At 46.5% G+C, this 14,286-nt stretch overlaps 1 protein-coding gene across 4 annotated transcripts in view; it reads right to left on the bottom strand.

Annotated features, from left to right (window-relative positions):
* agbl4 (AGBL carboxypeptidase 4) overlaps positions 1–14,286 on the bottom strand; it is a 370,527-nt gene that overhangs the window by 31,523 nt on the left and 324,718 nt on the right. For all 4 annotated transcript variants that reach the window (XM_085151358.1, XM_085151353.1, XM_085151354.1 and 1 more), the window contains 3 exons: positions 11,387–11,476; positions 9,707–9,821; positions 7,602–7,713 (listed from right to left, as the gene is read on the bottom strand). In XM_085151358.1, coding sequence (XP_085007484.1) covers positions 7,602–7,713; positions 9,707–9,821; positions 11,387–11,476 — 317 coding nt within the window. The remainder of the gene's footprint in view (positions 1–7,601; positions 7,714–9,706; positions 9,822–11,386; positions 11,477–14,286) is intronic.

The following is a 14,286-nucleotide window of genomic DNA, read 5'->3' on the forward strand; positions in this document are numbered from 1 at the left end:
ACCAGGACCAGACGAAGACGAAGACGGAGATGGACCAGACGAAGGCGGAGCTGGACCAGGACCAGACGAAGCAGATGAGGCAGAGGCCGGACCAGGCGACGGCGAAGTTGATGGTGGTGAAGCCGGACCAGGCGACGGCAAAGTTGATGGTGGTGAAGCCGGACCAGGCGACGGCGTGGATGATGGTGGTGAAGCCGGACCAGGCGACGGCGTGGATGATGGTGGTGGAGACTCCGAGGCTGCAGCTGGCGTGGGCGATGAAGGTGGAGACTCCGAGGCTGCAGCTGGCGTGGGTGGAGACTCCGAGGCTGCAGCTGGCGTGGGTGGAGACTCCGAGGCTGCAGCTGGCGTGGGTGGAGACTCCGAGGCTGCAGCTGGCGTGGGTGGAGACTCCGAGGCTGCAGCTGGCGTGGGTGGAGACTCCGAGGCTGCAGCTGGCGTGGGTGGAGACTCCGAGGCTGCAGCTGGCGTGGGTGGAGACTCCGAGGCTGCAGCTGGCGTGGGTGGAGACTCCGAGGCTGCAGCTGGCGGCAGCGTGGAAGCCGGAGACGGAGGCGCTGCAGCAGGCGGCGGCGTGGACAAAACAGTGGATGCGGCTGCTGCTGCAGGCGTGGATGCGGCCGCTGGTGGAGCAGCTGGTGGCTGGACGGGCTCCTCGGGCCCCCCAGCTGGCGAAGCAGGAGGCCGGACGGGCTCCTCGGGCCCCCCAGCTGGCGAAGCAGGAGGCCGGACGGGCTCCTCGGGCCCTCCAGCTGGCGAAGCAGGAGGCCGGACGGGCTCCTCGGGCCCTCCAGCTGGCGAAGCAGGAGGCTGGGCGGGCTCCTCGGGCCCTCCAGCTGACGATGCAAAAGGCTGGACGGGCTCCTCGGGCCCTCCAGCGAGAACAGTCTCATGACCAGTGGGCACAGGGGCCCCTGGAACACACAGGACAAAACCAGCAGGCGCAGGGACCTCTGGCAGGCACAGAACAGAACCAGCAGGCGCACGGGCCTCTGGCAGGGACAGAACAGGACCAGCAGGCGCACGGGCCTCTGGCAGGGACAGAACAGGACCAGCAGGCGCACGGGCCTCTGGCAGGGACAGAACAGGACCAGCAGGCGCACGGGCCTCTGGCAGGGACAGAACAGGACCAGCAGGCGCACGGGCCTCTGGCAGGGACAGAACAGGACCAGCAGGCGCACGGGCCTCTGGCAGGGACAGAACAGGACCAGCAGGCGCACGGGCCTCTGGCAGGGACAGAACAGAACCAGCAGGCGCACGGGCCTCTGGCAGGGACAGAACAGGACCAGCAGGCACACGGGCCTCTGGCAGAGACACCGGTAGCTGAAACTGCGCAGGGCACTGGCTTTGCCCAGGCAGCGCTGGTACGGTGCAGTTCTTAGCAGGAGTCTTGGCCTCCAGGGGTCCAGAGTCGGCTGAAGGCAGAAACTCAGCCTCTGGGGAGGCCCGGGGGCGAATAACAGTCTCGAAATTAGGCAGTTTCTGAGAAACTAGAGTGGTTTTAATGGGTTTGTCTCTCCGCTTAAAATGGGTGCTAGGAACGGGATTCAAAATGGGTGGCACAGACACAGCCTCCAGTATGGAGGGAGCGGGTGACCGGGCTAATGGAATAGATGCAGACTGGGCTAATGAACTGGCTAAAGGCTGATGTACTGGTTGAGGTGAGACTGGAGTTGGTAGTGGAATGGATGCTTTGAAAATGCCAACTTGTGAGAGGTCAGTTACCACGAAGGTAGGTAAGCGCCGTGAACTGTCTCTACTCTCCCCATGAACAGCCCCAGAAAACACAGTCCCAGAAGCACCAGCGTCCATAAAACTCACCACAGCTGGTCGCACAGGGGTCCCTGAATCCGGCTGTGGGGTGACGCGCCGGTGGCGCGAATGTTTCCTCCCCACCGCTGACGGCTCCGACAGGCAGGGAAAAACCTCTGGGGGGTCAGGCCGTGAAACCTCCGGTGGGTGAATCTGAGACGGCTGCTTTGTGGCAGTCGTTGTCCGTTGTTGCTGGGCAGAAAACACTGGGCACTGAGCTGCAGGCGGCTGCTGATCAGCTGACGGAGCTGCAGGCGGCTGCTGATCAGCTGACGGAGCTGCAGGCGGCTGCTGATCAGCTGACGGAGCTGCAGGCGGCTGCTGATCAGCTGACGGAGCTGCAGGTGGCTGCTGATCAGCTGACGGAGCTGCAGGTGGCTGCTTCTGCGGTGATGTGGAAACGCTGGGTGAGTCGGGTGGCACGATAATAATCCCTAACATTTTATAGAATGCCTGAGCAGGCGTAAGCTGGTTGCTGGCAGGCTCGTAGTAATCCTCCCGGGACCGGCTGGAGCGTCTTCTGCGAGACCGGGGCGTCCGTGGGGAGGAAGCTGCTAGCGCGGAACGGCAGCACGGAGGCCCTCCAAGCGCCAGCCGGGTCCCGTCAAAACGGGAGCTGCGCTTCCACGGTGAGTCCGCTGGATCCATTACTGGTCGCGTCATTCTGTCATGTATCGCTGTGCGGCAGGCAGGAGTTGGACCCAAAATGCAGACACTCAGGCACGAGGTTTAAACACAAAGAACTCAGCTTTATTTGCTGGCGGGAGAAAGGCGTACAAAGTAAACTAAACTGGAAACTCAAACTAAACTCACAAGGGAGACACAGGGAGATCCACACAGCAAGAGGGACGACGCGACACTGACTCAGAGAAACACGGAGTTTAAATACACTGGGAAGTAATGAGGGGAATGAGACACAGAAGGAGAGCACAGCTGGGGGAAATCAGAACTGACGAGACAGGGAGCAAAGTAGGATACACTCACATGAGACACAGACCTTCAAAGTAAAACAGGAAGACGCAAACTAGACTAGGGGAGACAGAGCAACTAAGAAACACAGACAATACCAACAACAAAGAGACACAGAGGGGAGCTACTAAATACTCAGAGAACTAAACAGAATACAAGAAAACCAAACAAAGACACTACACTAAAGAATAAGCTGGGACAACAAAGTGAACTAAGAACATAATACAAAAATCACAGAGGCACAAGAACTCAAAACACTGGGTCACTGACCCAGGACCGTGACAACAAATTATCTACATGATGTTAGAGCTGGATTAGCAAACCACCCAAATTAGACAAAATGCAAACAGAGATGTACACACACAGAAAAAACAAAACAAAATTCAACTTAAATGTATCTGCTGCCATTTCAAAAGAAAAAAAAGAGAAAAAAAAGTCTGTGTAAAAAAAAATCTTAGGGAATTTTTTTCTGTAAGTTCTGTAAGTAAGTCATCGTGTCACAGTATTTCATTTGGGCCTGGGTTTGACTGCACCGTTGCAACTCCTTGATTAGTTGCTCTTTTAGCCATTCTGTTGTAGATCTGCTGCTGTGTTTGGGAACTTTTTCATATTGCATGGCAACATACATCTGACTCTGAATGCAGGATGCACATTTGACTTGAATATTTTGGTATAGAGAGGTGTTCACGGCTGACTCTTTGGCTGTATCCCAATTCAGGGTCTGCAGCCTTAAAGTACGCAGCCTTATCGGTCCACAAGGGCCGCGTACTCAAAGACCATTAAGGCCGGAAGTGCGAGGCTTGTGAAATAGGACGGTCTAGCCTCCGTCGCGCAGCCCAGGTTGCCTAGCAACCATGATACTAACAGCTGGAAACGTTTCATACAGCTTTGTTTGACAGAAATGAAGGAGGAAATCTTTTGTTCATTTGTTTGTTTGTTTCTACATGAGCTTTGATCATTCTCTGTCAGATTAAGCTCAGCTATTGAACGGCGTATATTTTAAAGGCTTTAAAACCAAGTTAGTACAAACGTCACTACTGTCACATAACTTTGCCGACATGTGGCCAACAGTAATGTTTTAATGTTCTTCGTTATTAAACATTTGCACATAAATAAGTGACATAATATTCAGTACTTACTTAAAGTTTACTCTTCGGGCGCCCCTCATCCGCTGTTTTTTTCGGCAAAATTATCCACACCCACCGCCACGCTATGCATTCTGGGATATGTTGGGCCACGAAGTCTACACCGCCACGTCCTTAAAATTCAGAGAAATTAAGGATGCATTTGAGGGCCACATTTCGAGCAGCCTTTGGATTGGGACAGCCTTCGTCGCGTCGCTGTGACGTAATCGGCCTTAAAATGCGGCCTTTAAGGCTGCAGACCCTGAATTGGGATACAGCCTATGTCTTTAAGATGCCTGGATCCACCATTCCTCCACCACCATGCTTGACAGCTGGTATTAGGTGTTCGCGCTGACATGCTGTGTTTGCTTTTTGCTCTTAATCGCTGTGCATTATCTCCAGTGTTGGGGAGTAACGGAATACATGTACCGCCGTTACGTATTTAAAATACAAAATATGAGTAACTGTATTCCGTTACAGTTACCGTTTAAAAAGGTGGTATTTAGAATACAGTTACTTTGTTGAAATAAATGGATTACACAGCGGTACTTCCCTGTTTCATATTGTGGCGGGTCAGGACTGTTTGGGTTTTGTTTGACAGCTACGTTCTGTTGTTCCAGGCAGCAGCGTTGCGGTTGCCATGGTTACAGGGTGACGCTCTCTCTCTGCGTGTTTCCTGGGTGAGAGAGGCCTTTTTGTTGTTGTTGTGCTAAGCTAATAGGCAGAATGCTACTGGTATAGCTCTAAAGAATGTAGCATCATAGGCAGCGTCTGTGAGCGAGGGAGGGAGAAAAAGGAAAAGTACGAGCTGTCATCGAGCAAAAACGGGAGCTGGAAGCATGTAAATAAAATAATAACCACTGCAGCCAAGAAGAGTGCCTGACGAGCCCAGTTGTAAGTAAGCTATTAAGACTCGACTGTACACCATGTTCCTGTTTTCCTCCAAAAACAACAAGTTCCGTTGGAGCAGCCTTTCAACGCCTCTCTTTGTCTCACACTAGCAAAGTTGACCTAGACAACAAAGTAAAGCTAGTTTTCGGCTACGAGCCCGACACAGAACCCACCGTATTAGCCAGAGGTCCCTTTACTACGGTTTGGAGCCACGGACCTTCAGTAACAGTAATAAATCACAGCAATAGTACATTCATGTAGTTGTAAACAGCATGATAATATATTAAGTAATCCAAAGTATTCAGAATACGTTACTCTCATAGAGTAACGTAACGGAATACGTTACAGAATACATTTTGGGGCATGTATTCTGTATTCTGTAATGGAATACATTTTAAAAGTAACCTTCCCAACACTGATTATCTCCAAATATCTACAGTTTGGTCAGGTCCATACGAAGGATATTGTTCCAGAGTTCTTGTGATTTGTTCAGATGCAACTTTCTAAAGCTAAGCTGCACATATTTTGTTGTTGTTTTTTAAGAGCTTTTTCCTGGCAATCTTTCTAAACATTAAAACTTTTAACATGCTAACTGCTAACTGAAGCCTGTAGAGTCTGATATAGCTTTGCTGTGATGTCTAGTCCTGGGTTTATGTTAACACACACTTGAATACTCCAGACCTGCAAACTGCTAAAACTCTTGGTTTTATCGAGGTGCTTACACTCTCTGCTGATCACTCAATCAAGAGCATTAGCAGCGCTTGGTTGCGCCTTACCTCAAGTCCTATGGTAATGGAATACTTCTTTTTCATAGGGCTCACTATATGTTCTCATGTCATGTCGAAAGTTGAAGCTGCAATTCCAGCAAACCTAAGTTCTTTGAATTTTGATGTTGGAGTTTGTTATTATGAGTTGGAAAACTCGTTACCATTTAAAAGGTCATCTGTAGCCAGCAGACACTGTTAACATTACTGCAATTGCCCTGTGAAGGCATCATTATGAAAACCCGCACTCTTAACACCTTTTTAGACAGCTAACACGAAGCAGCGACATTAAAATGGCAAACCGGGGCTGCTGTTCAAGCTGTTTTTAGTTTACTTGCTGTGACTCTGCAGTCCCTGACAGCTGCCACCCACCTGTTTGACTGACGTGCTGAATTTGGGGGAACTGTACTGCGGTGCCTAATATACTGTGCAGCCAGTCGGATATTTTAAAGCTATACGATGATGAATATTCCACAGAACGGGCGAGCGTGGGTCAGGATATTTATGTTTAATTTATACTTCAAAGCTCTCAACTGCTTCCTTAATATGGTTTAAGTGTTATCAATGCTTAATTGTTTGGTAGTGTTATGAATAATCCAGATTCCCAGGTCTTCAAGCTTATTCTAGCTTTTGTATTTTAAACAAATAACCACACAGAGTTACCAGCGAGTAAATGGACCACATACAGTATGCTAGCTTAGCCCAACTGTTCTGCTGTGGCCGCTGCTGCTCTCCTGTTAATGGAGTCCTCCAGCAGAGCCCTCCAACCATGGTAGCCTCATTAGACTCTATGCCCGCTGAGTGAGACGAGCATGAATGGAGGGCAGCAGCACAGGGCCTCCTGGCTGCAGAGTTGGCATCGAAACTGGCATCTGGGAGCCCCAGACATGAGTAGTGTGTCTGATGGGATTAACTGGCTGTGGCGAAAGAGAGACAGAAGAGGAGAGGTAGCCCAAGCTTCCAAATTAACTGTGCAAGACTGAAGGCAATCATCGGGGAGAAGGGGGCTACAGCACGACAAGTGCTGGTGGATGGTTATCAATAGAAAAGGAGAAGGAATTCAAGTCTTCTGACCTGCAGGAGTGGACTCGGGTAACATGTGGTCTAATTCTGTGATACCGACTGGGCTCTTCATTTACCCAGCAGTACTGTTACAATTAGCATATTTTATTGTAAAGCAATCTTCCATTAATTGTATCTGCTTGAGAATGAATGTGTGCAAATGTGCTGAAAAAGCTTTGGTATAGTATCTTTTTAAAAAGAAAAATGCATCTGACCGAGAATAAGAACGCGCGTTTCAGGATGAAAACACATTACATTCACTCATCCATGTTTCTAAGCAGTGCTGCAGTTTTGTGGCTGTTTGTTTGTGTACATTCTGTGTCTGTTTGCTCAGGCGAGTATGTGTAAGTGTGTGAGTGTGTGTGAATGACAGGCATGAGTGGATCACCCTGCCATGACAGAGTCTATCGATCAGCGTGTCAGCGTCGAGGGAAAAGGTTAATCTGCCCGATGCCAGCCCCGCGCCTCACCCCATCTCTGGCCTGCCCTGCATCCCGCCCCAGCCTGCTCCCTCTCTTATCAGGATTAGAGGAGTGTACAAAAGGGCAGAGTATTCCCAGGACACACGCTGACCTTCAGTAATCCCACCAACCTGCCGCTCTGCTTATAATTAACATCAGGAACAAAGATGAAAAATCCCTAGCCTCCTTGTGTAGCGTTCCTCCAACTGAAAGTCTCAAAGTAGAGAAGGAAAAAGTTACAGTAGATTTAAAGACTGAAAGCACACAGTCTTGCTTCAGTAATATGTTTTGAATGGCCAGGAGAGCCTAGCTGACATTCTAGAGGTGCTGACTGGCCTCCTCATGCTCCCCAGCGCACACACCCTAAACACAGACTGGAGAAACATGCTGAACCAAGCAGGGAGAAAGAAAACTGTTCTTGGGATCAGTAGACGCTACTGTGGAGAAGGAATGTTGAGCACATAACAGAGGACTGTGTCTGTTCGTGTGCATGTGTGTGTGTGTGAGATCACACTCACCGGGTCTTGGTTCATCTGCACTATGAGTTGTTTCACAGCGTGCAGTGTGGGGTGGGCCCACGGAGAGGGATCCTGCCAGTGTCGATTCAGGTCGAAGCCCATCAGAGAACACCTGTACACACAAGCATGTGCGCACACACACACACACACACACAGATAATGGAAAATCAAATCCGTTTCACCTTACAAATGACTAAAGGCACCTTGTGACCACAAACGGTGCAAAGTTGCACTTGCTCAAAGCTCAAAGTTTAAAAGTGACCTCTTGTCTTTTTTATACAGTTTTTCACTAATTAAAAGATGGTTTTAGTATCACAAGCTGAGACTGCCACGTTATAAAAATGATATAAAAAAAAGCATCCCTGTGCCTGAAATCACTTCCTTACTTAAATGACTAATAAGTAATTTTTTAAAAACATTCAGGATATCAGGTTTATAAATTGTCATCTTTTTTCTTTTTTTCAGCACTTTTGTTTCTTTGTAAAAAGCTCCAAATATACAAACACGGAATAAAAGATGGAAGCAGCATCAGTGTAAATTGTAAAATGTGTAAACGTGCATTCTTTTTAATGGACAGCAGGGGGCGACTTCACTGTTTGCAAATAGGTTTTGACCGTACGCAAAACAGTCCTCGACTCCTTGCCTCTGTGACCTCAGTAAACACATTTCTGATTACTTTAAGGGCTTTTTCACTTTTTACTGAATAAAACTATTAAAGTTATAAAGGAGGATCATAAAGTGCATTCTCTAACTAACTATTTATCAGTCACAATTCATTAGCCAATCAGCTTGTGGTGTCCTCGGTTGCAAAACACCAACGCTCAGCTTGAGGGCTCTGTAACCAGTGGGTGGCGTCACGATGGCTATCTTACTACTATGAGTATACTAGCATTTATTGCACACTAATTCAAATCCTCTAATAAAAGGGCAGCTGCTAAATATGATAGTAAACTGAGATTGATTCAGGACAGAAAAATGTAGGCCACAAATTCTTACTAGATTCAGCTCGGCAAGTGTTTGAAGAGAGGAAAAAAATCCTTGCAACAAATACACATGATGCATTATTGGTAAGAAACGGTAGACGCATTAGAAGCAGACTGGGAATGAGGGATGTGCATGAACTTGTAATCAAAGTCCGGCTGACCGGGAGCTGAACCACGGATGATGCGGCACGTGCCCCAAACATTAGGCTGCTGTGGCGCCCAACCTTATAGTGTTACCAGGAGTGTCAAATTGCCATAATGGGACGCTTACATCTAAATATGCGCCCTAATCTGCTGTGCTTTGTGACATGTCGATCTTTGACATTTGCTAAAGCCAGTGATAATGACACAGGAGTTACTGATACTGCAGGGCAACTGAGCAACGCAGCCAGCCATGAACAAAATACTCATCCCAGGTTAACTGCAATTGATTATTTGCTCTGCATGCATCCATTTCAGTCTGCTCTCCACTGTGTCCTGCTGAGGTAGCTGTGTGGTTTCTGTGTATACGTTCTGTGTGTCTGTGTCCACGGATGAGGACTATAACTATTCACCCACTGTCAATATGCTGGTTATCACCACTCAGTGCAAAAACAAGCCAATAACAATAGGCTGAACCATCACCAGTCGCACTGAATGGTACTACTGAGATTGTCACTGTGGGAAGCAACTAAAGAATCCCTGCACATGTATTTTGGGGACGGGGGCAAGGCACCGCCACTAGATGGCGTTCACAAACGCAGTGGGAGTGTGTTGCATATCTTGGTGAGCATTAGTATTCTGAGGGCTGAGCCTATTAAGTAAAAGGCAATTATGAAGAAGGGAATGAGAGGAGAGGAAAACAGAGGAGAGGAGGATGCCCACAGAGCTGCAGCAGCAGTGTTAAAGACAGAGTGGAGGAGAGGATGGACAGAGAGACTGGCAAAGAGAACAGCCCTACAGCCAAATACTATCTTCTAACAAATGCACTGCTGTGAGCTATATGAATTCATTAAGCTCTCTAAAGGTGGAGTTAAGAGGATATAACCCCACAGAGTGTGATACAAAACCATGTAATGCGTGAGTTCTACTCAGTGTAGGGACAGTTTAAAATCAAGAATTAAAACATGCACATTCGTGTACCTGTAATTGCCCAGGTAGACTCCGTCGGGATTTAGCATGGGGACTATCTTGAAGATCACATGATCTCTCAGGATCTGAGCAACAGGGTGCTGGCTCACCAGGAAGTCAATCACACCTATGAAACACAGGCACACACACGGAGGAAAATAGACTTGAAAAGAAAACCAAAGGCAAGGCTGGCAGTTAATTGAGTTTTGAGAAACAAAAGGAGAAGGAAGGACAGCGAGGGGCATCATCAGAATCGAGGGAGGAATAGGAGACGTCAAGCCTAAATCGATACAAATGGAATGGAGCTGACGGCGCTGGAAAAACAGACAGCACACGGCGGACTAAAAGCCAGCTCATCTGATCCATGATGATGCATATGCACACTGAGATAGATAGATAGATAGATAGATAGATAGATAGATAGATAGATAGATAGATAGATAGATAGATAGATAGATAGATAGATAGATAGATAGATAGATAGATAGATAGATAGATAGATAGATAGATAGATAGATAGATAGATAGATAGATAGATAGATAGATAGATAGATAGATAGCACACTTTACCTTTCCTTTTCAGTCCCATTACCTATAAACAAAGGAACCCAGCAGGAGCTAACCTGACCACTCTGAGCCGATGGAAAGGAGCAACAGAGCCATTAAATCCTGCTAAAAGACAATTTCCCAAAGGTTCCTAGTTTTTCAAGATGCTTTATTAGTTTTGAGTTACCAGAGCTCAGGAGCAAAGACACTGCAACACCACTGTATTTCAGGACTATAGTTCGAGTTGTTGTATAGAAATAGAGGCTCAGGTATCTCTTCTGTTAAGTTTCAAGCATATTATACTCAGGTGCAAGGTCAGAATTATTTGTAAGTGTGAAAGGACTGACTGCTCATCCCTTTTCATTACGTATAGTTTCCAGACGATATCAGAGATGTGTTATTATTGATGACATGTTGAGCTTTTTTTGTATATTTTAGTACGATGAGCTAGTCTGTTAATTAGTCTGGTTTAATGGTTTGTTTTGCCGCTACAGCACAGGTAGCCTGTGTGCAGTCCAGATCTGTCTGGAAGCATTTAGTGTTTTATGAAATTAAAAATACAACAAAAGGAGCAGACAAGACCCTTGAGATGACAACAACAGCATTTCTTGTTTTCAACATGTTTGCATTTTACACTGTGTCTCAACTTTTTTTTGCAAATGTGATTGTGCTACATTTAACATGTTTGGAAAGAATTTTCCAGTTTGAAAAAGGCTAATGAGGTATAATGTAATAATAATGTGATCTCAGCTGGAGACCAGACATTTTGGTACTTTTGATATTTGTTTTTCTGAGTCTTGTGATAATTTGGTAAACGGGCTCTTTAATAGAAATAAAAAGTTTTAAAAAAATTAAACAAACAAAAGATCTTTAAACAAGGATTTTGTGCCATTACATCATCTGGAGAAACCACGGATTATAAAATAAATCTTCAATTTGTTCATTTCATTTTCAGGGCGTGCAACGATGATTTTGAATTTTTGAAAAAGTGATGTAAAACATGAGTCAACAGTAGCAATAAACATCCTGGTTACTAACAGCAAAATGTATACGTACCGCATTGTGCAGTGCATGCTGACATACGCTGCTGTGCACACAGGTGAGTGGTTCTGCATTTGAATCAATGACCTCACATTAAAACTTTACCTTGACAAACAAACGAGGCGGGAGACTCTCCGGGGTGAACGCGGGCGGTGAGAAAGACCAGCTTCTTCTCCCGTTCTGCACTCATGCGGTCTAAACAGGGGTAGTGAGAGGAGTTGGCGAGGAGGAGAAGAAAGGTAAAGACAGGGCACCAGAGGGAGAAAGAGGTGGTGCTGTTAATGCATAAAATTATATCAGACCTGTAGAGCAACTCCAAAAACATATTCTCGGACACAAAATAACAATTGAGAGTTGGTATTAAACTTAGATATACATGTAACCCATAAAAGTGCGGTGTGAGAGGTTGGGTCAAAACACAGGCTGACCTCACAGTCTATTTTCAGCCAGATACACATGAATCAATCATCAAACCAACACACGCCACAGAATATTCAATAGATGAGGTGAATTATACATCTATAGGGGTCAGGCTCTGCTTGCAACAGGTGTGACCTGATAGAGGTCTTCTTTGAGTTAAGACTTCAGGCTTGCTAAGGAATTCTCTGTGGCTCGACGCTCCACACCTACTCCTTGGAGATGGTGTTGCACAGATGTGTTTGACTTTTCTTGAGCTTTTCCGCTTTACTGGTGTATTTTTGCATAGACAAGGACCACTAAACCTTTTGACGTTAAACATCAACATCATATTTCTTCATACCAGCAGTGTTGGGGAGTAACGGAATACATGTACCGCCATTACGTATTTAAAATACAAAATATGAATAACTGTATTCCGTTACAGTTACCGTTTAAAAAGGTGGTATTTAGAATACAGTTACTTTGTTGAAATAAATGGATTACACGGCGGTACTTCCCTGTTTCATATTGTGGCGGGTCAGGCCTGTTTGGGTTTTGTTTGACAGCTACGTTCTGTTGTTCCAGGCGGCAGCGTTACGGTTGCCATGGTTACATGGTGACGCTCTCTCTCTGCGTGTTTCCTGGGTGAGAGAGGCCTTTTTGTTTTTGTTGTGCTAAGCTAATAGGCAGAATGCTACAGGTATAGCCCTAAAGAATGTAGCATCATAGGCAGTGTAGTCCGTGCTGCAGGGAGAATGGACTGCCATACACGTTATGTGTCTGTGAGCGAGGGAGGGAGAAAAAGGAAAAGTACGAGCTGTCATCGAGCAAAAACGGGAGCTGGAAGCATGTAAATATAATAATAACCACTGCAGCCAAGAAGAGAGCCTGACGAGCCCAGTTGTAAGTAAGCTATTAAGACTCGACTGTACACCGTGTTCGTGTTTTCCTCCAAAAACAATAAGTTCCGTTGGAGCAGCCTTTCAACGCCTCTCTCTGTCTCTCGCTAGCAAAGTGACCCAGACAACAAAGTAAAGCTAGTTTTCGGCTACGAGCCGACACAGAACTCACCGTATTAGCCAGAGGTCCCTTTACTACGGTTCGGAGCCGCGGACCTTCAGTAACAGTAATAAATCACAGCAATAGTACATTCATGTAGTTGTAAACAGCATGATAATATATTAAGTAATCCAAAGTATTCAGAATACGTTACAGAATACATTTTGGGGCATGTATTCTGTAATCTGTAATGGAATACATTTAAAAAGTAACCTTCCCAACACTGCATACCAGTGTGAATGACTATAATCTAATCATCTCAAGCATGATTGCATTGCTAATATTGAAAACTAAGCAACATAAAGCTAAATAACATAAAAAAGCCAAACAGGATCTATTCATTCAAACCACAAAGGTTAAAGTTTTGCTGTTTTCTTGGCCCGTGTTTCTCTTCTAATCTGCTGTTGCTAATGGATGAAAGCGATTGCGTGCTTCATTGCGATACACAAACTTAATATCTTATCGATTCTTCCACCTCTTCTGCTGAGCACAGAAAATGCTAATTAGCAACAGGGTATGCACCTTTCCTTCTCTTTAATTCCAATTTAACCTCAGAGCAATGAGTGTGTGCTTCACGCGTGTCTGTCTGAGTAGTTTGGAGTCGTAAACAAAAAAAAAAAAGCATCGTTCCATTTAAGCACTCTGCCTCTGATTTTATTTCGCTTTTTCCTCCCTCTGCCCTTCACAGAGACAAATGGCTTTGCCATTCAGGAGTCTCCGCGGAGCGGGGCAGGGCGTTTGTTGTAAATGTGAGTGCTTGCGGTTTCGCTGGCCGCTGGGTGCTCGGTGTCTGTGAAATTCCATCACTTACAAATTCTACTTTGGCCTCGACCCCGGGCCACCGTGTAGGCTCCAGATACAAGAGCACAGCCATCGCACACGCTCAGATACACACACTCGCCGTACAGTGCAAAGCTGCAATCAGAAAAGGGAAAAAGGCACACAGCCATTTTCCCTACAGTAAAACCAAGAACCCAGAAAGTTGTGAGCCAAACTGGAGGCAGCTGCCAAGGTCCCGACTGTCTGGGAATTCAACCATCATAGCCATGCTACATTTAGTCTCAGTGCTAGTGTGCCTTTGCTGCTTCATCAAAACAATCTCTTCCAGCAGGCTCCTGGAGCTTACAATGGATGTACTGTTTATCCCACATCGTTCTGCGAGTATCTGTGTGTATGCGCGTGTTTGCTCGTGTGTGTGTGTGAGACTACGTCTCCTCAGGGCTCTCACAAATGCTCCCCAAGTAGTTGTTGTGTTTATGTGTCTGTATCTCTGCATTCCTCTGTATCTGACTGTGCGCAGCCAAGCACTGTAGCACAAAATTAAGTCCCACTATTCCATAGGCACACTGACACCCGCAGGGAACCTGGAGGATACAAGCACCACAGCTAGGTTATACATAAAAGGAAATCGGGCCGAGGTGTGTGTCGCACGAAGGTAACACAAAGGTTAGGGTCAAGTTTCGTTTGAGTGTCGAGCATAGTTGTGCAGAAGCGTCTCCTGACCTCAAGGTGTCAGTAGAGATCAGCAGCCGGGTGGCTGTGGAGCG

Source organism: Neolamprologus multifasciatus, chromosome 23, assembly GCF_963576455.1.
Source record: "Neolamprologus multifasciatus chromosome 23, fNeoMul1.2, whole genome shotgun sequence".
Classification (NCBI taxonomy): domain Eukaryota; kingdom Metazoa; phylum Chordata; class Actinopteri; order Cichliformes; family Cichlidae; genus Neolamprologus; species Neolamprologus multifasciatus.